A 27,500-nucleotide genomic window follows, 5' to 3' on the forward strand; every position below is an offset into this window, starting at 1 on the left:
GATGAAGGTGGAGGGGGTGAGAGGATGAAGGTGGAGGGGGTGAGAGGATGAAGGTGGAGGGGGTGAGAGGATGAAGGTGGAGGGGGTGAGAGGATGAAGGTGGAGGGGGTGAGAGGATGAAGGTGGAGGGGGTGAGAGGATGAAGGTGGAGGGGGTGAGAGGATGAAGGTGGAGGGGGTGAGAGGATGAAGGTGGAGGGGGTGAGAGGATGAAGGTGGAGGGGGTGAGAGGATGAAGGTGGAGGGGGTGAGAGGATGAAGGTGGAGGGGGGGTGAGAGGATGAAGGTGGAGGGGGGGTGAGAGGATGGAGGTAGAGGGGGCGAGAGGATGAAGGTGGAGGGGGCGTGAGAGGATGGAGGTAGAGGGGGCGAGAGGATGAAGGTGGAGGGGGCGAGAGGATGGAGGTGGCGAGAGGATGGAGGTGGAGGGGGGCGAGAGGATGAAGGGAGGGGGGGGCGAGAGGAGATGAAGGGACGGGGGGGTGGAACAATCTTGGAATGTGTGGGAGGAGCAGTAAGATCAGTATTGCTCACCATGTACAGTATGACTGCAGGTCAGTTATTTATAAATGATCTGACCATTACGTCATTCGTTCTAAATTTCACTCCAAGCGCGCACCAATTTGCACCAATTTACGCTATTTCATATTCTATTTCCTAAAAAAAAATCCTCGGCGCTCCCTCCCCAGATTTTTGACGAAACAGAATATAAATTAGTGAATAATTGGAGTGAAATTTAGAAAAAATGACGTAACAGTCAGGTCATTTATAAATAACATTCTTCCCACCAGCGATTCTCGCGCGCGTCGCACCTTTCACCACTGTGTCCAGTATTTTTGGACCAGCCACCTGGCAACCCTAGCTGGCAATCGTTTTGGAGCGAAAAATACATTAACAAGAAGTCCTTTTAAAAGCTTCATTTTTTTTTCTTTATTTACATAGGAATTAATTAAATTATCAAGGTTTTAGCTATTAGTGCTTCTCCAGTGATGCCTGTGTAGGTGGAAATGAATTGCAGGGCCATTATGTACCCAAGAAAGATATGTGGCTGTTCTAAAATAAATCTAGTCTGTAATGCCTGATTTAATGTATATTTCTTCAAAACTATACATCTACTGCAAACATGATGCTGTAAACATTTAGATGCTTGGTTTAATAAACGGCCATTATATTTTTGTGTAGGCTGTTAATGTAGAAACATAATCATCTTGGTTTAATGGCCATTTTAGAGCTGATTCCCTCTCCCCCTCAGGTTCTGGTGTTAAAAAAAATGATTTCCTTCATCTTGAGCTTCTGATGGTTACCATGGTAACCTTTGGACTGCACTGAGCTCTGGGGAGAGCTTCATATAACCTCCCGGCCACTTTTAAATGCTTATATCTCCTGACCGAAGCATCAGGCTTTTAAATAAAAAATTGCATTGGAAAGAGCAAGAAAAGAACTCTGAGTTAAGCTGCGCCAGGCAGGGAGCGGGCGCTCGTGCGCTGCCACTTGCTCGGCCGGGCGATTCGTGGCCGACTAGGTGCGCGCTCGTCTGGGGGTGCGGCCACGACGTCATTGGGCGAACCGGTCACGTGACGCGCTTGCGAGCGGCAAAATCAAATTTGCTTGCTCTGCAAGCATCTAAGCGCCGAGCATGCGCGGGTGCTTGCTCACGCTGGTCACACACATTGACTCAATGTTTCATCGCGGCCAGAGTGAGCGCGCCCGCCCGCTCAGCGCCACCTTGGCCGAGGCCTAAGATGGCAATCGGCACGGACTGCTGCTTTAGAGGTTGTAATGTAGCACGATTAATGTAAGCGCTATGTACATTAATGGCGCTATATAAATAAAGACATACATACATACATATATATATATATACATACATACAAACAATACTAGTCTTTGCTATGCCTCTAATGTAGGGGTCCTCAAGACCCCCAACAAGTCAGGTTTTCAGGATATCCCTGCTTCAGCGCCGGTGGCTCAATCAGTGGCTCAGTCTGAAGCAAGGATATCCTTGAAACGTGCCCTGTTTGGGTCTTGGAGACTGGAGTTGAGAACCTCTGCTTTATTGCAGGGGTGCACAAACTTTGGTGCTGCAACCCCCTGCCTGCTCTCCCCCAGTGCTCGTACCCCACCCCATACCATTGTGTTGGCGTCGGGGGGGGGGGGGGTCATGGGAGGTCACATCATGTGACCCAAATTATGCCAAGCCATGGTAGCGGGTGTTAAAAGCCACCGCGTCACCCAAAGCCGGCTGAAGCAAGGCAAGTGAGTAAGAGGCCTCGCACAGTCCCCCAGCATTTAATTTAAATGCCTTGCGGAAGAGCGCGGGGCCTCTGTTACCTGCGCGGGTCCCCCCCAATTTGCGCACCCCTGCTCTATTGAATGTGGTCTCGGTTTTCTTAACAACCTTGTTTTGTATCGTTCAGCATCTCGGGAGAGTAATGGCTTCTTTTGCAAAGAAACAACGACCCCGTAATATTGCTTCCTTTAGTGAAGCAATCAATCATAATTATGGAGCTATTTGTCACAAAAAGCTGTTTTATATAAAAACAAATAAACAAATAAACAAAAAAAAACCCTGATCATTGCCTATTGTATTAATAATAGTGACTGGTAGTGTGCCTTATATTTTTAAAGTCTAAGGGCTGGGACCCGCTGCGCCCGTGTGCGCGGGCGGCGACGTGAGCTCAACTTACCATTCCTGTTTGAACTCACGATCGGGTCCCAGTCCCTCCTCACTTCTAACTTGCTACATGCTGTGACGCGGTAGCCAGCAGGAGACACGAGAGAATGGTGTTCTCTTGCTGCAACGCGTCACATGGTACGCGAAGGGGCCAATCATAGACTGGCTCCCTTCAACGAATGGCAAGCCAGCTATTGTGTGCTAGTGTGTGGAGCTGCTGCAGTGCTGTGAGCCCTGCTTTGTTTTGGACCCCGCCCCCCTCCGTCATGGCCGCGCCCCCTCCCGTCATGGCCGCGCCCCCCCCGACCCGTTTGGCCACGCCCCCCCCCCGCTCCAAGAAAAGCAGCCTGTAGACCGCAGATCGCGGTACAGCGAGTTGCACGCGCCGCCGGCAAGCAAGCCAGCCGTGCGGACGCGTGCAACGGGACCTCAGCCTTAGTCTGCACGGCTACATCATTTTCATGTGCAAGAAGTTGTATTATCTGATTGCATTATCTTTGCAAGTGATGGCTTATTAAAATGATAACTCAGGAAGTATTTGTCACAAAATATCACATTATATGATTTAGGATTACAGCCTTAAAGTAGGCAGAGCAGAAACAATACGGCATAATAACATACAGTACATGCATCTTGGCTTTCTTTTTAATGGAGCCATTAATGCGCATTTAAAAAAAATTTTTATAACATGTTTGAAGCAGGGGGTTACTGGAGCTGAACCCCATTAATTTCAGCTCCGGGGACGCCTGTACCCCTGAGGTGCGTGCAGACCCCCAAGGGGGTGCGGTATGCAGGCAAAGTTTAAAAGTCCTGCGTCACGCAGGCCAATAGGAAGCCGGACCTGATGACGTCACAGCTTCCTTCAGGGTGCAGGAGCTTTGAAACGTCGCAATTACGTGAATCCTGCTAGTCGTGCGGTGCTGCTACCGCCACCCCCTACAAAAGTGTCTCTGGAAGCAGGGGTATTCGGAGCTGAAATGAATGAGGCATAGCTCCGGAAACACCCTGCTTCAAGCCCATGTTAATAATAATAATAATAATAAAAATTTGCACAATAAATCTCCTGTTTCGATTGCCGCCCTAACTATTAATTTTTCCTTTTTTAACAGTATGCAAACCAAGGGGGTGCTCCGGAGTTGAGCTGCAATTTTTAGGTCTGGGACCCCCTGTCTCCCGATATACGCACCGTTTTAGTTGCTGGTGCACTTCCTGGTTATTTAAACATGGCGGTGGCTGTCGTCCGATATAAAACCACAACTTCATTTGTTGCGGCTTGTTGGAACATGGTTTGGTGGCTGTTTTGATTTTCCCTGGTGAGAGAACATACCGGCACCTAAAACTGTATGAATCTTACCACCTAGGTCCTAGGAGGTCCACGAAGCTGAAAATAGCGCTGTTCCGCTCTGGACGACCTCCTGGTTTGAATATTGTGTAGCCAGGTCATCTTTTTCCCCCTACGACCCCCCCGGGCGCCTCCGTGGTCACGGACGCTGTCGGGTACTGCCAGCGGCAAGCGGCAGACCCGACGGCCATTCAGGAGGGTGGGGGCCGAGGAGGGAGCTCGCCGGAGTGCAGGAGATCTCCGGCGGCTCTTGCACAGGGCGCCGCCATGTTGCGCCGGTTCGCGCATGCGCAGAGAGTCCCCGGCGGCCCGAGATAGTCGCGCATGCGCAGAAGATCGCGCGAGTGTAGGAGCCAGCCAGGAGAGTCGCGCGAGAGGTAGGGAGAGATTGCGGCGGCCATTAGGGGTTAGTGTAAGCACAGGGAAGGCGCGCACGCGGCCCCAATGTTACAGTAAGGGCCTCGGGACTACAATTCCCAGGAGGCATAGGGAGACAGGCACCAGGTGCCTCATAGGAGCCAATAGGGCTGCAAGACTGCCAGGAGAGCAAGTGGATACATTTGGCGGGCTTGCAGCTACGTTGTCAGTCAGAGGAAGGAGCAGTCAAGGGAAGGAGGTAGGGTACAGGAGCGAGGGACTCCCTGTACTAGGCCAGCACCCCCTTGGCCCAAGATGGCCCTGAGTCCCCCAGTAGTGTGAGTGTTGCCAGGGATAGCCCTCAGGATAGGGAACCTGTCACTTACTTTAGTTAGCAACTGGGGAACAGAAGGGAAGATAGGGACAGCTGGGGGGTTTCATAGCGGTAACCAATCCGGGGAGCCATAGCCCAGGGTCCTGTTGTAAGTTAGTGGCACGAGACAGCTGGGGGGTTTCATAGCGGTAACCAGTCCGGGGAGCCATAGCCCAGGGTCCGTGTTGCGAGTGGCGAGGCCACTGGGGGGGTTTCATAGCGGTAACCAATCCGGGGAGCTATAGCCCAGGGCAGCGTTGCGCGTAGTACGAGGCAACTGGGGGGGGTTCATAGCGGTAACCAGTCCGGGGATCCATGGCCCAGGGCCCGTATTATGAGTAGGGAGGGTACAAGACCTACCTATATAGGATAGGCAACCCCGAAGGCCCTAGGAGATTGACCCTTAAGCCACTTAAGGATGCTGTGTTATAGGGACGCCTATAGTGTAGTATGTGTCATGTTGCTATTGTGTTAGTGAGGGACTCAGCAGATGCTGCGGTTCCAGTGAAGGAGTTCGGACCCACGTTGGGGGTCACAGAGAATATCGCCAGGATAGGATCAGACGGATTCATCCCGCGTCTGACCCTTTGTGAAGCGTTGCTGATCCGAGCACTGGAGTGCTCGGCAGGTATCTACAGTTCTAAGTGCACCACCGGGCCCTTAGCTTAATAGTGACTGCGCAGTCACCCATTGATTCTCTGCAAGAGTGCGGGACATTGGGTGGGGTTCTTTGGACACTGGGTGGGATCACCTAGTGTTGGGGAATCGTCCTGCGAGACGTCATGGTTAGTGTCTCCTCCTGAGAGGGACACGGGTTATATTATGAATGTGATGTGTCGTATTACATGTTAGTAAAGTCCTTAGTTATTATACCCCATTGTGTATGTGATCATTGAGTTTGTCCTGCGAGGATCCACTCCCTCTCTGGTGGGAGCCATCGCAGGTGGAGGCGCTGCACCTATTGAGTAAGTGGTTACCCCTAGTATAATTGCCCCAGGTTCCCCGTGGCGGAAGCTCAGCCCTCCTGCGAGCCAACAGGTAATGCACCACACCGGTAACACTGCATGTTCTACTCACCCACACTATATATGCGATTGGGTGGGGTGGAATACCCGTTACAATTGTAAACCCCCAAAAATCAGGGCATCTTAGTATAGTATTTCCAAAGACTGAACTTGTCTCCTCAATGATCAGAAGTCGTTCAGAAGGCCTCAAATTGGTATCTCACAAGATAAAGTGGAACATTAGGGATTAGTGATATTCAGGTGGTCATATTATAGTACAACGAACATGGTCATGTAGGTATTGCGTTGCTTTAACAACCGGCTTTAGGGCCGTTCTATAGTGCCGGGGCGTGCTACGCCGTGCGTGTGCACGGTAGTTATAGATGGCTGAGGTCAGCCAGCCCTTCTATACAAGGGCCGCGCACGGCAGGGAGCGTGGGAGCCGACTGACAGCGGGGAAGACGGTGGGGAGGATGATTTTGCGCTGCTACCGGCGCTCAAATATGTGTGTGTGTGTGTGCGCACGCGCGCGCGTGTATATGTGCACGCGCACACGCACGCAACCAGTATAGAACGGCCCTTAGGGTTATTTAGCAAACTGTTTCAGGCCAGTCACATTATCTATTTCCTTCACACTTAACATAAGCATGAAAACTTGCTAGAATTTTTCTCAAGATTGCAATTCTGAATCTAAACACTTCCTGGGAAAGGGTCACTTTTTGGAAAATGTTCTGCTATTTGAAAATCTTGCCAAGCTATTTTCCTTAGACTGGGGAGATGGTGCCGCAGACCGTGCGGCTGACTGAACAGTCTGCCTTAAGGCAGTGTTCGCGTCCATGTGATGTGCGTGCGTGCGTGCGCGCGGATGCGGGAGGGAGCGCGCGTTGCACAAGAAATCAGTTCAAACCGATTTCTTGGCGCGACAGGCCGGTCACTTGAGTGGTTCCCCCAATGAGGGCGAACCAGCTCCGTGACGCCCCCAGAGCACGGCCTGGCACCTCGACCATGGCCAGGGAAAGCACCCGCTTTCCCACAACCTCCCACGCCTCCGCGCGGGCGAAGGCACTATGCCCCAGGCCTAAATGTTGGCTCAACGCTTTAGACCAGGAGTGGCCAACTCCAGTCCTCAATGGCCACCAACAGGTCAGGTTTTAAGGATATCCCTGCTTCAGCACAGGTGGCTCAGGAGTCACTGATTGAGCCACCTGTGCTGAAGCAGGGATATCCTTAAACCCTGTTGTTTTGGTGGCCCTTGAGGACTGGAGTTGCTCACCCCTGCTTTAGATGTTTTGAAGAGATTTATGTTTAGCTGACTTCTGAGCATTCACAGATGGTCATGCCCAAGGCATACACTTTAGTTCTTGGTGCCTCTTCTTGAGTATAACTACCTCTGTTTGGCTTGTTGAATGGACTTTAGTCATGCAGCATAACATTGCTTATAGTCGAATGACTAATATGTCAATTGTAGTAGCATAGCTTCAACAGAGCGCATATAACCATTGATGTTCCATCTGTTCTCAAACAAAATAGTTGCCTTTCTCAGTTTTTTTTTTATTTAGTATAAAATGTGCTGTAGAACAGAATATTCTAGCAATTGAGGCTGTCCATACAACTATTATTATTGTGGCACTTTGAAGAACCAAATGCATTTCATGATTTGATCTTCAAATACGCACATTTCTGAAAACTGCCTTTTTATTACAGTTTCCATTCATCCATACATGTGTATTGGCCTTGAACCGCAATTAATATATTTTTATTCCAAACCCATTGAAAGTGAACAGTTATTCTTTTCCGAATCTTCAATGCTTTTATCCTCTTAACCTTTTTGAGACATGATGAATCTGTAGTTTACTAGCAGTAATAGGGAGTGGTGCAGAAGTATCTGCTTCATAAAGAGAAATCCAGACATCTCCTACAGTTTGTAGACTTACATGGGCCTGCATGGCTGAAGATAAAGTAACCGTATATAAAAAACAATAAGAAAGTTGTGTATAATAAATTGCACATACAACTAACATTAAAACTCAACAACGGGGCATTGTGAGCTGCGCTACGTTTTCAACCGGTCTGTAGCTTGATATTTTACTCTTGTATGAAAGAAAGAAGTCCTCCAGCGCATTGACTCAGTTCCTCATCCCAAACAGATGTATGTGGGAAAAAACAAAAAGAGATCGTGATATAGTAAAAATGATTATTTAAAACTTTAAGAACTATACAAATACTAAAAATACTAAAAAACACACTTACATGTGCTGAATCACACGGGGGATGGGGATATACCTTCTACAGGAACCAGTGGATGAGGCTTATTCACAAAGGCATTAGTGAACGGCTTTCCAGCCTAGTACCCATCCAGGATCATCGATTTGGTGGATCATCACTGAAGAAGCGGTATGCGAAACGCGTTGTTTGAATTCTGATCATTGTAAGCCACCATACTCCACCAAACCGGCGACTGACGAATCGGCAAACACCCCGAGAGACCTCTGTGCGCATGCGCAAACCGTACCCTGGTAGGAACAGTATCGGAGGGCTCAAACCGGGCTGAGCACGAGCCTGGGGGAGCCGCTGCCAAGCAGGAGGCACGGCGTGACCCAGGAGTGGCTGAGATAAATATCACGGAGAAACCCCGCAGCTCAAAGGCAGAGGGACAGACGTGGGAGAGCTGGACTAGAGTGCATGGGTACTAGGCTGGAAAGCCATTCACTAATGCCTTTGTCAATAAGCCTTACCCACTGGTTGCTGTGGAAGGTATATCCCCATCCCCCGTGTGATTCAGCACGTGTGTTTTTTTTAGTATTTTTAGTATTTGTATAGTTCTTAAATAGTTTTAAATAATCATTGTTACTATATCACGATCTCTTTTTGTTTTTCCCCACATACATCTGTTTGGGATGAGGAACTGAGTCTATGCGCTGGAGGACTTCTTTCTTTCATACAAGCTGTTTTTTGGCGGGATTGGAATTACCTCCTTGGACTCTAGCAGCATATACTGTACATTTTCATTTTTTATATTTATCCATGTCTGTAATTATCTTGCACCTTGGTTTGTTGGCGCTACTTTTTCTTCCCTTTATTTTTGGTGATATTTTACTCTAAAGGCCCCTTTTCAATATGCTGTGAAGTCGTCTTCTAGCCTGATCTGGGCATTTTAGGCTTCATTCAGTTAGACAGGGCTGAAAAGTTTTCTAGCAAGGGGAAGACTGGCGTGCAGCATACTGCAAGTATGGGGTAAGATGTAGAGGCAGTCTCGTAATTTAACTAACGACTGTGTCATACTTGGTAGGTTAAAACGTATGTGTCTGACCTTTTGAAAACTAAAAGCATACAAGTGTACATTCATCTGTTAAATAATGTTCTTTTGTCTAACATTTCTATTGACAGATGTAGGCCTGCAAAACGCTTTTAATTTGGCATGTTTAATGTAGTATTTGGCATTCACTGATCAAAGCTGCAATATCCTACATGTGTGTATTTTAATAAATCAGTTCTGTACTCCGAGATAATACTTTGAGCATTTAAAAAAAAAAAAAAAAAAACATTTTTAAAGACATTTTTTATGTATTTTAATGTAACAAGCATTTTTGTTTCTATAGCAACCATTTACACAGTCACACCCCCTTCCTCTTCTGAGACAGGCGTTGGCTCTTGAGCCCCGCCCTCTCTCTAGCAGTGCACCAATTGTATCTAGTGCCTGCCTGGTCACATGACCTTCCCCACAGAACTTTGCATCTTGGATAATCTTCTGCAGCTCTAAGGCTGAGTCCATGGTGACTCCAGCCGTGCGGAGGCGCGCTGAGGGAAAGCGGGTGCTTTCCCTGGCCTTAGTTCCGCGGCGTGTCGGGGGCGGGCAAGTGACGTCACAGAGCTGGTTCGCCCTCATTGGGCGAACCGCTCACGTGACCGGCCCTGCGCTCCCGTGAGCGCTCAAACTAGAAATTTGGTACGACATACACCTCCGCACGCCTGCGGACGCATGCACGAGCCGCTGCTAAAGCCGCTCATTGCGGCTGCAGGGGCTCACTCCAAGCATCAGCGCGCCTCAGCACGGCGCTGACCCTGGACTCAGCCTAACAGTGATATAAAGAACCCCAGAGCCGAATCTTCAGCGATCGATTACAGGAGAACGGATCGGAAATTTAGCCAAATCACTTGTCAGTGTGCAGATTGTATTGATGCACATATTGAATGGGGGAAAAAAATGATTTAAAAACGGCAGCTTGAACTGCAGCTTTAAGTACTTTGATATAAGGCACTACTGTATAAGGTTCAGTGTACTGTATAGACATAGCTGTGGTTCTCCTGTACTGTAGAAGTATAGGAATTGTCCTCATTCTTTACTTTGAAGGATAAACCATACGATGCAAGTAGGAAAATCTAGGTCTTTGCTTTGTTATATCAGATGAGACAATGCTGTCCTTACCCATACAAAATATAATAGTATCTCGTATACAAGATGATGGCAGTTAATATTTAAGCACCAGTTCCTCATAATATGGATTTATTTATTAATCTTTTTATAGTGCTATTAAAATCGGTAGGCGTTTCCAATCCGCAATATCAGTTTTTAATAAATAACCTCTAAGTGTTAACTCATAAATGAGTTAAAAGTATAGTTTAAAATAAATTCCTAAAACATTTGTAACAATGACATATATTTAATTGTGAAAGCATCTAATGGGTTTCCATTTTAGATAAATATATGAATCAAAACCACTTTTGAGTAGTCCATGAAAAAAATGGCTGCCGTTGCGATGTTCCGTTAGTATTGGTGTGACATAACTATGCGTTACTGCGTTATTGCAACGCCTTTATTATACTCATTGGGTCTGCACCTCTCAGTAAGAGTAGTTCTTATAAAGTTTTCCTTGCACAGTAGTAGTATCTTTCTCTGAGGACACCAGTAGCTTCTCCCTAAAACCTACGTTACCGTTAGCTGGTGGCCGAGGAGCTCTACTCCCTGGATCCCAGCCATGGTTTTTTGTCTGTGCTGCTCTCGTTGGGATTTCCATCTTGTTTTTGCTTTTAAAGGAGCAATTCATGCCCTTTTTTATTTATTTTTATTTAGTTATAATTTTTTGACATAGGTTTGAAGTGGGGGGTTTCTAGAGCTGGACCCAATTAATATCCGCTCAAGGGACCCCCTGCTTCCCGGGATACAGCGTAGGGGGTGCCGGGCTATCTGCAAAGTTTAAAGCTCCCGCGTCACGCTGTCCAATAAGAAGCCGAACCTGGCGTCATGGCTCCCTATCGGCCCGCAGGGCTTGAGAGCTGTGAAACTGCCATTACGTGATCCCTGCTAGCGGAGCAGCTACCGGCACCCCCTATGGAGTCTATCTCCGGAAGCAGGGGGTCTGTAGCAGAAATTAATGGGGTTCAGCTCAGGAGACCCCTAGCAAGAAATCGCCAGCTTAGATTGCCTCTTTAAAGAAACCGCATGGAAATCCCCGGGTTGCTAATATTCGTTGGAGACTTTAATTCTTGTGTCACTTAAAATAGCTTCTTGTTCTGTTTTGTGACATACTTATCAGAGGATCGTGACATACTAAGACTTCATGACGGTGGTTACAGCTGAAGGGTAACATTCCCAAGCAGCTTTCAGCCGGAAGTACCCATTGAAGTCTATGGGGATTTGGGGCCACAAACAGCCCCAAAGTGCACTGAGGACCGTACAGAACTAGCTGAAAGTACTTGGCGTTGTTCGGGGATTTCTAAAAGAAACCAACCTCATTCTTCCTATCACCTTTACCCCCTTCTCTCTCCCCACCTGCCTCACTCTCTCCTTCCCATCACTTTCCTTTAAAGCGGCAATTCAAGCAATATCCTACATGGGGTTTTTTTTTTTTTTTAAATAAATCAGTTCTGTACTATGAGAAAATACTTGTAGCATTTAAATAAACATGTTTTAAAGACATTTTTAATGTTTCTAATGTAGGAAGCATTTCCAAAGTGACAGCCCCTTCCCCTTCTGATAGGCTCTGGCGGCCCGCCCTCTCTCTAGCAGTGCACCAATTGTATCTAGTAACTGCCCAGTCAATCATATTCTAAGACTACATTGCCCAGAATGCTGTGCAAGAACTGAATTAAATAGTCCTGAGCAATCGATCGATTACAGGAGAACGGATCGATCTGCAGCTTAGCTAATCACTTGTCAGTGAGCAGATTGTATTGATGCACATATTGAATGGGGAAAAAAATCTATAAATTTAAAAAGAAAAAACGCCAGCTTTAATACTTTGTTGTCCCCAATTCTTTCCGCGCCCCTCTCCTCCAGCATTCTTACTTTATCCTCACGGGCCAACTGACTTCCTCTTTCTTTAGCTTTCTGTATTAACTTTATAGCCATCTGACTCATTATGATGTCATCAGTATGATGTCACGTGCAGATATATAGCCTACCAGGTACAACACCCAGTGGCTGACTTGCGTGAGAAATTGTAATAACTCCAATGTTCCTAGCAGCCCCCGCTGGAGTGTTCAACAGGATCCAAACCAGGACCGTTTGCCTTGTTTTGATAAAGTAATCCTTCAAGTTCGGTTGCTCTTGGTCTTATAGTTTTGGCATGCATAATGAGACACAAACATTCTGAAATATATATAAGATTTGCCCGAACAATTGGGTTTTCTTTACAAAAGCAGTTATTCAATTTAAGAATTGCATTGAAATAACCAAGAAATTCGTGTTCATGATAAACCAAATAAAAATACCACTTACGAGCACATTTACGTGTCTCAGAGCCACACAAACCTGCCTTTCCCCATTATCTCTAAATTGTTTTTTGTAGTATTGCACTAACAGCATACACAGCTCTGTACATAGCGTTTAGCATACAATGCGTCCACTGCAGCCAGGGATTCTGAGTAATGACATGCAAATGAGCTCTCTACCACGTTGTGTGTGTGTGTGTGTGTGTGTGTGTGTGTGTGTTCATTTGGATTGTTGCTGCAAACCTAATATCTCAGCATGGTTTTATTAATATATTCTAAATCGTGTTTAACATGTTCTCCCTACGCAAAGGCTTTGTTTTTCAGTGACGCAATTACACTGAAGGTCACATTTGTACTAGTGATTGCGCATCCATAAGAATTTCATCTCGGGGAGTTACTTGATGGTTAGTAACATCGTTTTAAATTATAGACTTGGTAGATTATGAATTGCACCTTACATGGTCAGTGTTGGCTAAGAACTAAAAAGCGTATGTATCAAGGAACACGTGTTGCAATTTGTGGGCAAAACAAACTAACAATGGAAAAATCCCAATCAATAGGATTGGTTTTTGCTTTTGATGCATATGTTGCAGATTTTTGTTCCCCAGAATTGCTATACATTTGCCTCGATACATTAGCCCTGAGGTGCCTCATGACGGCTGTTAATTGCAAGGCACAGTTAATGTCCTTTTCAACCTCCATCCCAACACAGCTGCGCTTAACAAAATAGTGTTATCACGGCACAGAAGGCTGGGCTGTTTCTAGAATTGATGCAAGTAAATGAATAGGAATCCACTTTATACAATTGTTATATTTAAAAAAAAATTCTATTGCGCCTGCGTGTTTTGAGATTACATTTATAAGCAGCAATCTTCCCCAAAATAAAATATTTATTTTACATGTATTTGTACATTCTATGAACGGGTAGCTGAATCGCTGCACTCACAGCTCCGTGGACCTCCCTCTCCCCCACCATTTTGTCTCTAGTTTTGCTTTGCCCAGAGACTTTCCAACTATTACCTATTTTTCGACAACTCCAGGGATTAATATTGGCTGTTTACTGTGTTACTTTATGCTGAAATTGGGGGAGAAACTCGGGCAGTCACTAGAGATGGAGAAATGGGATGTGATCTGAGATGCAGCCTCCAGGAGCTCCATATACACTGCGATGAAGGAGAAGGCGTTTACAATCCTTTATCGGTGGCACCCAACTCCCTTGTTAGCTCCGTAAACGTAATAACAACACTGCCAAGATGTTTCAGAGGCTGTGGGCATAACGCTTCTCTATACCATGTGTAGTGGTGGCATTGCCCTCACCTGTCCTCTCTCTGGTCTCCGATATGTTCTTTTATTAATAGTATCTAGGGCTCCTCCTTGAGGCCTAACCATTAGATTGCCCTTTTGAATAGGATGCCCCCTGACCTCTCTATATCTGAGATAGATACATATACATATATATATATATATATATTTGACACACCAGTACTAAGAATTGACATGTCGTAGCATGACTCGAAGAAGGCAAAATCAAGGTTTTCTTTTGCCGATAATGTGTTCTCAAATTTATTTACTATTTAAAATATACGGCAACCTGATTACTTGAAAATAGACAGATGTTCTGAATGGTAACCCTGAGTAAGTGAAGGTGCTTGTAAACATCTTGTTCTATCCCAGTTACTTGGGGACTTCAGAGAGAGAGAGAGAGAGAGAGAGAAAGCATCACTTGTGAGAAAGGAGACCACTCGCTCTGGGTTTCGGGGTAGGAAAAATGCAAATTTAAGGGTCTCACAAAGTGTTTCTTGGAGAAAAACATGTTGAATAACAATTCTCTGTCCATTTATCTAATCCAATAATACCATCTTCTTGCTTCATTTCTGCACTTCTGTTAACAAGACATGTTTGGCAATTAAAGCAAATATACTGGGGAATGTTTCCGAAGCCTCTTGTGTTTATTAACGGTTGTCTAAAAATGGAAATCTTTGAAGACTACATGTCGGGAATCAGCAGGTTTATGTAAAGCTTGTTACCCCCCAGGTCAGTGATTTGAGGTCTGGCCTACAGAGAGATTCTAAAATATAGTATATACATTTTCAAGGACTTGGTAAATGACTCAATTTAGTATTTACTTTCTCAATTTCAGAGAAACGTAATCAATAAGCATGTAATGCAAACGGCGCTCTCACTGCCAGTGAAGTGTCATAGATACTGTAAAAGTATATTTTTTATATATAGTGTACAAGCTGATATACCCAGCGTTGCCCGGGCGTGGAAGGGCAGGGGGCATGGAGTGGAAGGGGGGGGGCAAAGGGCAGGGAGGGAGGGGGGCAAAGGGCAGGGAGAGGGGGGCAAAGGGCAGGGAGGGGGGGGCAAAGGGCAGGGGGGGCAAAGGGCAGGGAGGGGGGGCAAAGGGCAGGGAGGGGACGGGACTCAATCCCCCCCACACACACACACACACACACACACACACACACACACACACACACACACACACCACAATCCCCCCCACACACAATCCCCCCCACAACACAATCCCCCCCACACACACAATCCCCCCCACACACAATCCCCCCCCCACACACACACACACAATCCCCCCCCCCCACACACACACACACAATCCCCCCCCCCCCCACACACACACACACACACAATCCCCCCCCCCCCACACACACACAATCCCCCCCCACACACACACACACAATCCCCCCCCACACACACACACACAATCCCCCCCCCACACACACACACACAATCCCCCCCACACACACACACACACAATCCCCCCCCCCCACACACACACACAATCCCCCCACACACACACACACACAATCCCCCCCCCCCCCCACACACAACACACATCCCCCCCCACACACACACACACACAATCCCCCCACACACACACACACACAATCCCCCCCACACACACACACACAATCACACACACACACACACACACACAATCACACACACACACACACACACACACAATCCCACACACAATCCCCCCCCCACACACACACACACAATCCCCCACCACACACACAATCCCCCCCACACACACACAATCCCCCCCACACACACACACACAATCCCCCCCCACACACACACACACACAATCCCCCCCCCCCCCACACACACACACAATCCCCCCCACACACACACACACAATCCCCCCCCCACACACACACACACACACAATCCCCCCCCCCACACACACACACACACAATCCCCCCCCCCCACACACACACACACACAATCCCCCCCCCCCACACACACACACACAATCCCCCCCCCCCCCCACACACACACAATCCCCCACACACACACAATCCCCCACACACACACAATCCCCCACACACACACAATCCCCCACACACACACACAATCCCCCACACACACACAATCCCCCACACACACACACACAATCCCCCCCCCCACACACACACACAATCCCCCCCCCACACACACACACAATCCCCCCCACACACACACACACACAATCCCCCCCACACACACACACACAATCCCCCCCCCACACACACACACAATCCCCCCCACACACACACAATCCCCCCCCACACACACACAATCCCCCCCCCCCACACACACACACAATCCCCCCCCACACACACACACAATCCCCCCCCCCACACACACACACACAATCCCCCCCCCACACACACACACCACAACCCCCCCCCCCCACACACACACAATCCCCTCCCCACACACACACACACACAATCCCCCACACACACACAATCCCCCCCCACACACACACAAATCCCCCCACACACACACACACACACAATCCCCCCCCCCCACACACACACACACAATCCCCCCCCACACACACACACACACACTCCCCCCCCACACACACACACAATCCCCCCCCCACACACACACACACAATCCCCCCCACACACACACACACACAATCCCCCTCACACACACACACACACAATCCCCCCCACACACACACACAATCCCCCCCCCACACACACACACACACAATCCCCCCCCCCCCACACACACACACAATCCCCCCCACACACACACACACAATCCCCCCCCCCCACACACACACACACACACAATCCCCCCCCACACACACACACACACAATCCCCCCCACACACACACACACACAATCCCCCCCCCCCACACACACACACACAATCCCCCCCCCCCCCACACACACACAATCCCCCACACACACACAATCCCCCCACACACACACAATCCCCCACACACACACAATCCCCCACACACACACACAATCCCCCACACACACACAATCCCCCACACACACACACAATCCCCCCCCCACACACACACACAATCCCCCCCCACACACACACACAATCCCCCCCCCACACACACACACAATCCCCCCCACACACACACACACACACACACAATCCCCCCCCCCACACACACACACAATCCCCACACACACACACAATCCCCCCCCCCCACACACACACACAATCCCCCCCCCCCACACACACACACAATCCCCCCCCCACACACACACACACAATCCCCCCCCCCCACACACACACACACAATCCCCCCCCACACACACACACAACCCCCCCCCCCCACACACACACAATCCCTCCCCACACACACACACACACAATCCCCCACACACACACAATCCCCCCCCACACACACACAATCCCCCCACACACACACACACACAATCCCCCCCCCCCCACACACACACACACAATCCCCCCCCCACACACACACACACACAATCCCCCCCCACACACACACACAATCCCCCCCCCACACACACACACACAATCCCCCACACACACACACACACAATCCCCCCTCACACACACACACACACAATCCCCCCCACACACACACACAATCCCCCCCCACACACACACACACAATCCCCCCCCCCACACACACACACACAATCCCCCCCACACACACAATCCCCCCCCCCCACACACACACACAATCCCCCCCACACACACAATCCCCCCCCACACACACACACACACACACACACACACACAATCCCCCCCCACACACACACACAATCCCCCCCCCCACACACACACACACAATCCCCCACACACAAACACAATCCCCCACACACAAACACAATACCCCCCACACACACACAACCCCCCCCCACACACACACAATCCCCCCCCCACACACACAATCCCCCCCCCCACACACACATCCCCCCCCACACACACTCACACACAATCCCCCCCCACACACAATCCCCCCCCCCCCCCCACACACAATCCCCCCCCCCACACACACACAATCCCCCCCCCCCCACACAATCCCCCCCCACACACACACACACACAATACCCCACACACACACAATCCCCCCCCACACACACACAATCCCCCCCACACACACACACACAATCCCCCCACACACACACACACACACAATCCCCCCCCACACACACACACAATCCCCCCACACACACACACACACAATCCCCCCCCCACACACACACACACACAATCCCCCCTCACACACACACACAATCCCCCCACACACACACACAATCCCCCCCCACACACACACACACACACACAATCCCCCCACACACACACACACAATCCCCCCCACACACACAATCCCCCCCCCCCCACACACACACACAATCCCGCCCACACACACAATCCCCCCCCCCCCCCACACACACACACACACACAATCCCCCCCCACACACACACACAATCCCCCCCCCCCCCACACACACACACACACAATCCCCCACACACAAACACAATCCCCCACACACACACAATCCCCCCCCCCACACACACACAATCCCCCCCCCCACACACACAATCCCCCCCCCCACACACACAATCCCCCCCCACACACACTCACACACAATCCCCCCCCACACACAATCCCCCCCCCCCCACACACAATCCCCCCCCCCCCCACACACACACACACAATCCCCCCCCACACACACACACAATCCCCCCCCACACATACACACAATCCCCCCCCCACACACACACACACAATCCCCCCCCCACACATACACACAATCCCCCCCACACACACACAATCCCCCCCCCACACACACAATCCCCCCCCACACACACAATCCCCCCCCACACACACTCACACACAATCCCCCCCCACACACACACACACAATCCCCCCCCCCCACACACACACAATCCCCCCCCACACACACACACACACAATCCCCCCCACACACACAATCCCCCCCCCACACACAATCCCCCCACACACACACACTATCCACACACACTCAAATCCCCCCCCACACACACACACACTCAATCCCCCCCACACACACACACACTCAATCCCCCCCACCCCCCACACACACACTCAATCCCCCCACACACACACTCAATCACTCACCACCACCACCACCACCACCACCACCACCACCACCACCACCACCACCACCCCCACCCCCACCCCCACCCCCACCCCCACCCACCACCCACCCACACACACACACACACACACACACACACACACACACACACACACACAATCAGTCCACAATTTCACCTGGGGGGGGTGACATGCTCCGATCCCCCAACCCCCCATGCTGCTGAAAACGGGAAGCGGAGAGGAAGAGAAGGAGGGGCTGTCTGTGTGCAGAGATAAGCCCCGCCCCCTCTGCAGGCCCCGCCCCCTCTGCAAGACACAGACACATACAAGCAGCAGCACGGATCTTCTGGCCCCGCCCCCTCTGCAAGACACAGACATAGAAGCAGCAGCACGGATCTTCTGGCCCCGCCCCCTCTGCAAGACACAGACATAGAAGCAGCAGCACGGATCTTCTGGCCCCGCCCCCTCTGCAAGACACAGACATAGAAGCAGCAGCACTGATCTTCTGGCCCCGCCCCCTCTGCAAGACACAGACATAGAAGCAGCAGCACTGATCTTCTGGCCCCGCCCCCTCTGCAAGACACAGACATAGAAGCAGCAGCACGGATCTTCTGGCCCCGCCCCCTCTGCAAGACACAGACATAGAAGCAGCAGCACTGATCTTCTGGCCCCGCCCCCTCTGCAAGCACAGACATAGAAGCAGCAGCACGGATCTTCTGGCCCCGCCCCCTCTGCAAGCACAGACATAGAAGCAGCAGCACGGATCTTCTGGCCCTGCCCCCTCTGCAAGACACAGACATAGAAGCAGCAGCACGGATCTTCTGGCCCCGCCCCCTCTGCAAGACACAGACATAGAAGCAGTAGCACGGATCTTCTGGCCCCGCCCCCTCTGCAAGACACAGACATAGAAGCAGCAGCACGGATCTTCTGGCCCCGCCCCCTCTGCAAGACACAGACATAGAAGCAGCAGCACCGAGCGCCCGTGCACAGCTCTGGCCGCCCCCAGGTTTCCCTGCAAGCTGCTCGCGCCCCCCCTACATAATCGTGCGCCGCCCGAAGCTAATGTATGTAACACCCCCCCACCTAGTGTGTGTGTGTGTGTGTGTGTGTGTGTGTGTGTGTGTGTGTGTGTGTGTGTGTGTGTGTGTGTGTGTGTGTGTGTGTGTGTGTGTGTGTGTGTGTGTGTGTGTGTGTGGCCCGCCCGTCACTCCGCCTCAGGCCAATGAGAGGTATGCGGGGGCGGCCAGCCCAAGGGACCAATGAGATTTCCCCTAGGGACACCGGACATCCAGACATGCATACAGTGCTTTCACTAATATAGTATAAGATATAAAAGTGTTTTTTTTTCATTATTTTTTTTTTGCATGTTATAGTACCTTTTATTAGGCCGTACTAAAACTATTTTATTAAACACATTCAAGCATTGTAATATCATAAAAATCCCTTCCTCAGACTTCTTACAGTTCTTAAACCTCTACAATTTACAGGGAGGACGCTCGAATAAGACATTTTTATGAGGTCTAAAAAGCTTGTGTGCAACTTCATGCACATTGAAGGTATAACCACATCCATTTGTACAATCCTCTAAGAGCAATATAGATGCTGAAACTCTGCATTTCAAAGAGGAGTAGGCACGCTATTATAACCTCTGCCAGACAATCATTTACTATGCCTTGCTGTCTATTCAGTCAGCAAAAGGCATTCGGTAAATGCAACTTATAATATTTATCATTGCAACATAAGAAAATTGTACCTGCAGGTACATGGAATGAAGAAATGTTTTTGAACAATGTCATTGCTAAGTTGAGTGCTGTGCCTGAAGTTTCTTCTCGTATTGTGTAGGTACCGGGCACCTCCGGAGAGGCATATTGGTGGTCCTTATTTATTAATATATATTTTTTATATATATATATATATATATATATATATATATATATGCAACACTACAGCTATTTCCACACCAACTGGGACCATAACAATGTATATTGTTTCTACCCATCCAGGTCCAGTTGTGTATGTCTTGGACCTTGCAGATAGGCTGATATCCAAAGCATGTCCCTTTGCTGCTGCAGGTATAATGGTGGGATCGATTTACTGGACCGCGGTCACGTATGGAGCAGTTACTGTTATGCAGGCAAGTCATTTTCTTCTTTGTCACCCTTACATTGTAACATTATTTGGGTCCTGCATACGTATATACGCAAATATTTTTTTTATTCCTTAACTGCACATTACTCGTGTTCCATTCTCCCTCCCCCCCCTGTCCTTTTTTTTTTCTTCTTGTACCTGGGTGTTTTACAGCTGGACTGTCCTAAACTTATTTCTGGTTCCAGTTGATTATCTGTATTGTCCCTTGAACCATCATTTTATGGGTGAGAATACCAAGCCCACTGCTACACCACTGCTGGTAAACCAATCGGTGCGGAATAAAGAACAAACTAATAATAGAATGAAGACGTCATAATGACATTCTTCTTAATCATTGGTTTGCTGGCAATTTTGCCAGGGGCCATATTATTAGCCTGAAATATCAGGATAAATGGAAGCAAATATCATCTTAATTGGAGTCTCCTTAAGGTCCCACTTAAGCAGTTGTGTTTTTGGAAATGTCCTGGTTCGGATGTGGTTGTCAAAGCTGTAAAATCCCCGAGCCATTCCACGTTACACCCAGCTTTCTACGCCTGTGCAAATTACATGCAATTACCTCTGCAATTAACTGCATTGGCTACTCCTACAACCTGGTGCTGGGTATCCTGGAGGACAGGTTTGAAAACCGGTAAGTTATAGGGAAACAATTGGGGGGGGTGGGGGGGAGCTACTTTAACCTACATTTCGCTATGCTTTGCATTGGACCAATTATTTAACTAGAAACGCCATCATGTTTATCCCCAAGACCTTGCTATCAGAAATAATTCTACTTCTATTTTGATTTAAAAGCCGTTCTGTGTGATTCAGCAAGCAGATTGTTCTTGGTGTCCTTCAGGTGATGTTTTTTTTCCCCTTTCAAATAAATTTACCACGAATATTAATTTAAGTCGCATTTGAGTGCCCTAGCTCTGGAAGTTATGTTGACGCGTCTTTTTAAAAGGGCAAAAAAAAAAAACCATCCAGTTCCCTCTAAAGTGACATTTTCAGCTACTTGCTTCTTGTGGGGAAAGTAGTTTTTCTGCTTTCGAAGGCATTTAATTCAACCGTAATCTGTTAAGTATGCTTCCCCGTCATCTTTGTACTAAGTGTGCTGCCATAATTAACGCATGTAATGCAGGAAAAATTCTGGATCAACAATCTGCCTGTATATACAACCATTTTCAAACAGTCTTGTTACAGAAGGGTACGTGAAGATTGTTAACACTCAAAGTATTTGGTTGGTATAAAGACATTTTAAACGTTTTAAAAAAATTATTGGCATCTTTTTCTTTTTTTTTTTTTTGTCAGGGAAAGGGATTTTTTTTAATCACATGAATTTGAACTGCCTATTGCCATTAGTTCATATTGGTCCTAACAGAAACTACCCTTTAAATTCTGTATTATGTGTATTGTTGTTGGTAGTTCCACATTGATTGGTTAGAAAGCCTATTATTAGTTTTACTGTTGCTGTATATCAAGCATTTCTTTTTCTGTGTCTATTTTCTTTGTCTTTTTTCTTTTCTTTCAAGGGTTGTGGTTTCGTTTGCCATCCTGGAGGGGTAGGCAGGGACCCTCTTTGTTTTGGCCACCAGGGTGTAGTGTGGTAATTAAGATGCATTTTATTAGCCATCTTAAAGCTTAGGAAACAGCCGTCATCCCACAAAGAAGCAGGAGCCTTTCAAGCAGCTGCATCTGTAAGATATCCCCAATGCATCATTAGTCGCCTTATTTTTTTTGTTTGTTTGTCTAAAGATATAATCATGGGATGTGGGGGTTTGGAGCTGGAGTACCCACATCTGTTCATAACCAGCTGTGCTTGGCATGAAGTATACCCAACTAAATATATTCCTTACTTTTGGAGATGCATTGAAATATAAAGTGAAAGACAGGGCCGGTGATGGGAGGGAGGACCAAGACAGCTGTCGGGACCCCGACTTCCAGTGTCGGCTGGGCCCCGACTTCCTCCGCCAGGCTCCCTTCATCCGGACTGAGCACCAAGACCCCAACCATTACCATCCACTCAAGAGCTCCCTTCCCCCCTGTACAGACGCGGCAGACTTCTAACTTGGATTCTTCTGCTCCTTCACTGTGCTGTTTTTTGGTTGTAGAATGGAACTGGGTGGTTAAGTCATGATTATTGATTGTCTAGAGTTTATTTGTCTAGCTGCTTGTGATTGAATGGTGGAACCTTTTAGGGGGAGATTCACAAACTGTAATACTGTGTTATTGTACCTCAATCCCGCATCAACGGCTATTTAAGTCAATGGCTGGTAATGTGGGGTTTGTGGTGGGATAACACATCTGGGCCTAATGGCGTTGGCTTCCATTCTATTCCATGTATTTTGACTTTCAAGACGATCCTCTGTGCTTGATATTATTTTGTGTTGATTTTAAACTTTTTATCGACGTTCCACCCTTTGTTTTTCTACTGTATTTGAACGGGGGTCCCAGGAGCTGAGCTATTGACCGCTCTAGGAATCCTGCTGTTCCCAAGACATTTACCAGTCAAGTTACTAGGTTTTAAATCTCCCTCCAAGGGAAACAAAATGACTGCCAAATGTTGGACTAGCAGGAAGCTGAAGCATCAGTGGTTGCAGCTTACTATTAGACAGCCATTTAAATCCCTTTTAAAGTCATGGGAAGGGGCGGTCAACTCCAGTCCTCAAGGGCAACCAACAGGTCAGGTTTTCAGAATATCCCTGCTTCAGCACAGGTGGCTCAATCGAAGACTGAGCCACTGATTTGTCACCTGTGCTGAAGCTGGAACTGATCGAGCCACCTGTGCTGAAGCAGGGATATTCTAAAAACCTGGCCGGTTGGGGGGGGGGGGGGGGGCTGAGGATTGATGTTGGCCGCCCCTGTGTTATCACATATCGAAATATAAAGTGATTTAGGGAAATCGGTATAAATGTTTCTGTCTAATTCTTTCAGGTTTTTGTGGAATATAAGCAACACCGTCTGTTTTAGTTTGGCTGAAGGGAAACTATTTATTTTGAAAGCTTATACTGGATTCCCTACTCGAGTAGAAGCCTGGCTGGCATGTGTGATCCAGTAGCAGAGTTAATGCATCTAATGGCCGGTCTCTGATTTATGGTGTAATGAAAAATGTAGCAAATTGAGCCCACATTGGCCTTTAGCCAACATACGTTTTTTTTTCTCCCTCCAGAACAATTGTAGTGGTACAAATAAAATAATTAATTTGTTTAGCTTAATTAAAAAAAAAAAATGGTTTATTGAATAGCAAAAAAGCATTCTCAAAATATAATTATATTATTTTTTTTATTTCTATTCCTCATCACAATCTGTGTTGCTGCTTTGATGCTGGGTTTTTATAAACATTTAACTTATTATGGTATTCAAAAGCAACAAGTACACTGTTTAATAGTATTCCACTTTCATACATTTGTCTTGTATATGTGTTGCTGCTAAGAAATCAAATTGAATAATCAAATCACCGAGCCATAAAACTATAAATTTCCTTTGTTAAAACGGAAGGGGGAAAAAAAATGTTTTTCCCCCCACTAATGAGTAATCAAAATATAAAAAGAAACCGTTAGCCATAATTATCATTGTTAATTAACATCTGTGCTAATTATGTCAATGTTGACTTTGATTTTCTGCCAAATTCTGCGGGCTCCTGTTGTGTGTATTTGCATACCAAATATATAACTGATTACTCACAAAGACATTGTTGAGGAAAAAGTCTGAATTGTTATTTTTTATGAAGCTTTGTTGAGTTTTGGCAGCCCATAGCGTATGTAAGGCCCCACTGTTGCATTAGGTTACGGCCCCGCTGCCTGCGCTGCACGCGCGCCTGCCAGGCTGCGGGCGTGTGCAGCCGAGTTCCCCGCTCTGCAGTGAGCTGCAGGGGGAAAGACGGGGGGCGAGGCCATGACGTGACCCGGCAGGTTCACAACCTCATTGGCTGAACCACTGGGGGGGCGTGGCCAGCGCTCCGTCGCTAGTACTGAGCACATTTTTCCAGTCTGCTGGAAAAAAAGACAGGGCACAGCGCGGCGGCCACCCGTTGCAGCGGCCCCCGGCCCCGTTGAGGGATGGCTCTTGTCCCTGCATTGCCCGCTACAGTGGGCGCTGCAGCAGCCAGCAGGGACCAAGCCTTAGGCCACACTTATAGTGACGGCGACGCGACGTCGCTCAAACAAATACATTGCTGCCGCCGCCTCGTGCGCTTATAGTGCACGCGACGTCGCCGTCGCGCAAACCTGAAGACAGCAAAATTTGATTTTTCAAGGGCCGTCACGTGACGACCCTTGAACAAATCAAATTGCCGGAATCCCGCGACACCGCTGCCTAGCGAAACATAACTTTTGCCGGTGGCGACGGGTGACATCACCCGTCGTTTCACTATCGACGGCACTATAGACACAGCCTTAGACATCCAGATGGAACACCATGTGCTGCTGCATTGCAAATGTACGACCATTATTTTAGGTTTCTTAACTTCGGTTTGATCTCTTCTCAAATCTCCATGGGTCATATGTGCAAGAGTATTTGTGTGTGTTGATCTATTGCAGTGCTTCCCAAACTTTTATTTACACACTGCATCCCCTGCTAGAAAATATTTGTTCCGCGAACCCCTAATTAATGCATCTTATTGCCTACTCATCAGGCTGCTAACAAAACTGTGTGACCGATTCCAGGCAGTATAGTGGCAGTATAGTGGCAGTATAGTGTCATTTGCTTGGGGGGGTAGGAACACAAGCTTAATAAGGCCTCAAACTGCACCTCAGTGTGTGCAGACAACATGGGTGGTACAATTGTCAATTACTGTGGGGACTTCTAAATTCACGCCCCACAATGCCTTGCCAGTGTGGATGCAAAGCATTGTGGGTAGCGGCTTTGGAAGCTTCTGCTGTAATTTACAGCGATACCACCCACAAGGAGCTGCAGTTTGAGGTCTTACAAAGTGTGCAGTTCCTACACAGGCTCAGGAACACGCTACAGTATACAGGCTGAGATTTGCCATTACATTGTGAGGTGTCTTGAATGGGTTCATCACTTCAAAATAAACCAAGTGTTTGCGAGAATCTCCTGTTGGGAATCCCCGATGTATTGGGCATTTTTGCTTGTGTTTTTGCTTTTCTTTGTTGTATAACGAAGCACAGCAGGAAGGATTGGCTAAAGCTTGTCAATATTGTGCTGCTTTTTGTGGTGGCTGGAACATTACAGAAAATGGAAGCAATTGGTTACACAAAAGTAAAATGTGTAGGCCGGGATTCACTGAACGCCGATAAAGGATATCGCAGCTCAATCGCGCGTTAACGGACGTTCAAATCAGTGGAGGTTAACATGGGATGCAGCTGCGATACATGTCTTTGGGGATTAGTGAATCTCGCTGCTAGTCTTTTTTTTTTTGACACTTTTTCTGCAAGTACATTACTCAATGTGGCCATCGACTATTGCACCTTAATTGCATATTTTAGAGTTCAATATACACGTCAGACTTTTGCTACTTGTAATCGACAGTTACAGTTTCAGAAAGTCTTGATGATGCATTTAAAACCTCGATTTTAAACTCTTACTTTGTCTTCAAAATTTGCTTTTTGTCTTTGTGACATATGCAAAAGCTATTTTTCAGCGGCAACCCAGCTTTTATTATTATTTTTACACGATGGGAACCGGAAGATACCCGGAGCTGAACAACGCTGTTTTCGGCTCTGGGGACCCGGCCTGTTACCCGGATATTTGCTGGTGGAGAAATAACATTTCTGTTACTTTAAGGGGAAGCAAAATGTCCGTTGCAGGTCCCCCTAAGCCAATGGGAAGCTGGATAGCCACCTTAACATAAGATGAGAAGACGTATTGTTGCACGTGAATGAACGCGGTTTTGTTTCGTTAAACAGGTTGTGGGCCACAAAGAGGGCCTCGATGTAATGGAACGAGCTGATCCTCTATTCCTGTTGATTGGTCTTCCCACCATCCCAGTCATGCTGATATTGGGGAAAATGATTCGCTGGGAAGATTATGTGCTCCGGCTGTGGCGCAAATACTCAAACAAGCTGCAGATACTAAACAGCATATTTCCAGGTAATGCAATTATATGTTCACCATACAGAGATGATGCTAACAATGTGGAAGTCAACTTGCTTGGAGGAGGCATGAGAATTGTTTTATTTCCTTAGTTGGTTGTGGCTGATCTAAGAAATATATTCCATCTTAAAAGTTGATGGAGCTTGTAAATGGGATATGGCTGCCTAATGCTCTTACTTTAATACAGCTCCAGTGCAACTTACTGTGTGACACTGCATAGTTAACAAGCTCAGCATTTATCTGTGACCATTTGATTCCTTAGAAGTTCACTTCCTGCTAACTAACCAGCGTGAGTTCCTTGTAGAGTAAGGCTGAGTCCATGCTGCCGCAGACCGCGCGGAGGCTTCCGTGCGCGGTGCGATCATTAACCTCAAGGCATTGATCGCGCCCATAGATGGCGCGGTTGACAGCAGGAGGGGGCGCGCGTTGCGCGAGGAATTAGTACAAACTGATTTCTCGGTGCAACGGGCAG

At 48.0% G+C, this 27,500-nt stretch overlaps 1 protein-coding gene across 1 annotated transcript in view; it reads left to right on the plus strand.

Moving 5' to 3' along the window:
* Positions 1 to 27,500, plus strand: part of MARCHF5 (membrane associated ring-CH-type finger 5) — a 59,365-nt gene that overhangs the window by 24,223 nt on the left and 7,642 nt on the right. The window contains exons 4-5 of the mRNA XM_075613067.1: positions 20,854 to 20,984; positions 26,842 to 27,025. Coding sequence (XP_075469182.1) covers positions 20,854 to 20,984; positions 26,842 to 27,025 — 315 coding nt within the window. The remainder of the gene's footprint in view (positions 1 to 20,853; positions 20,985 to 26,841; positions 27,026 to 27,500) is intronic.

This window comes from Ascaphus truei, chromosome 8 (genome assembly GCF_040206685.1).
Source record: "Ascaphus truei isolate aAscTru1 chromosome 8, aAscTru1.hap1, whole genome shotgun sequence".
NCBI classification, from domain to species: domain Eukaryota; kingdom Metazoa; phylum Chordata; class Amphibia; order Anura; family Ascaphidae; genus Ascaphus; species Ascaphus truei.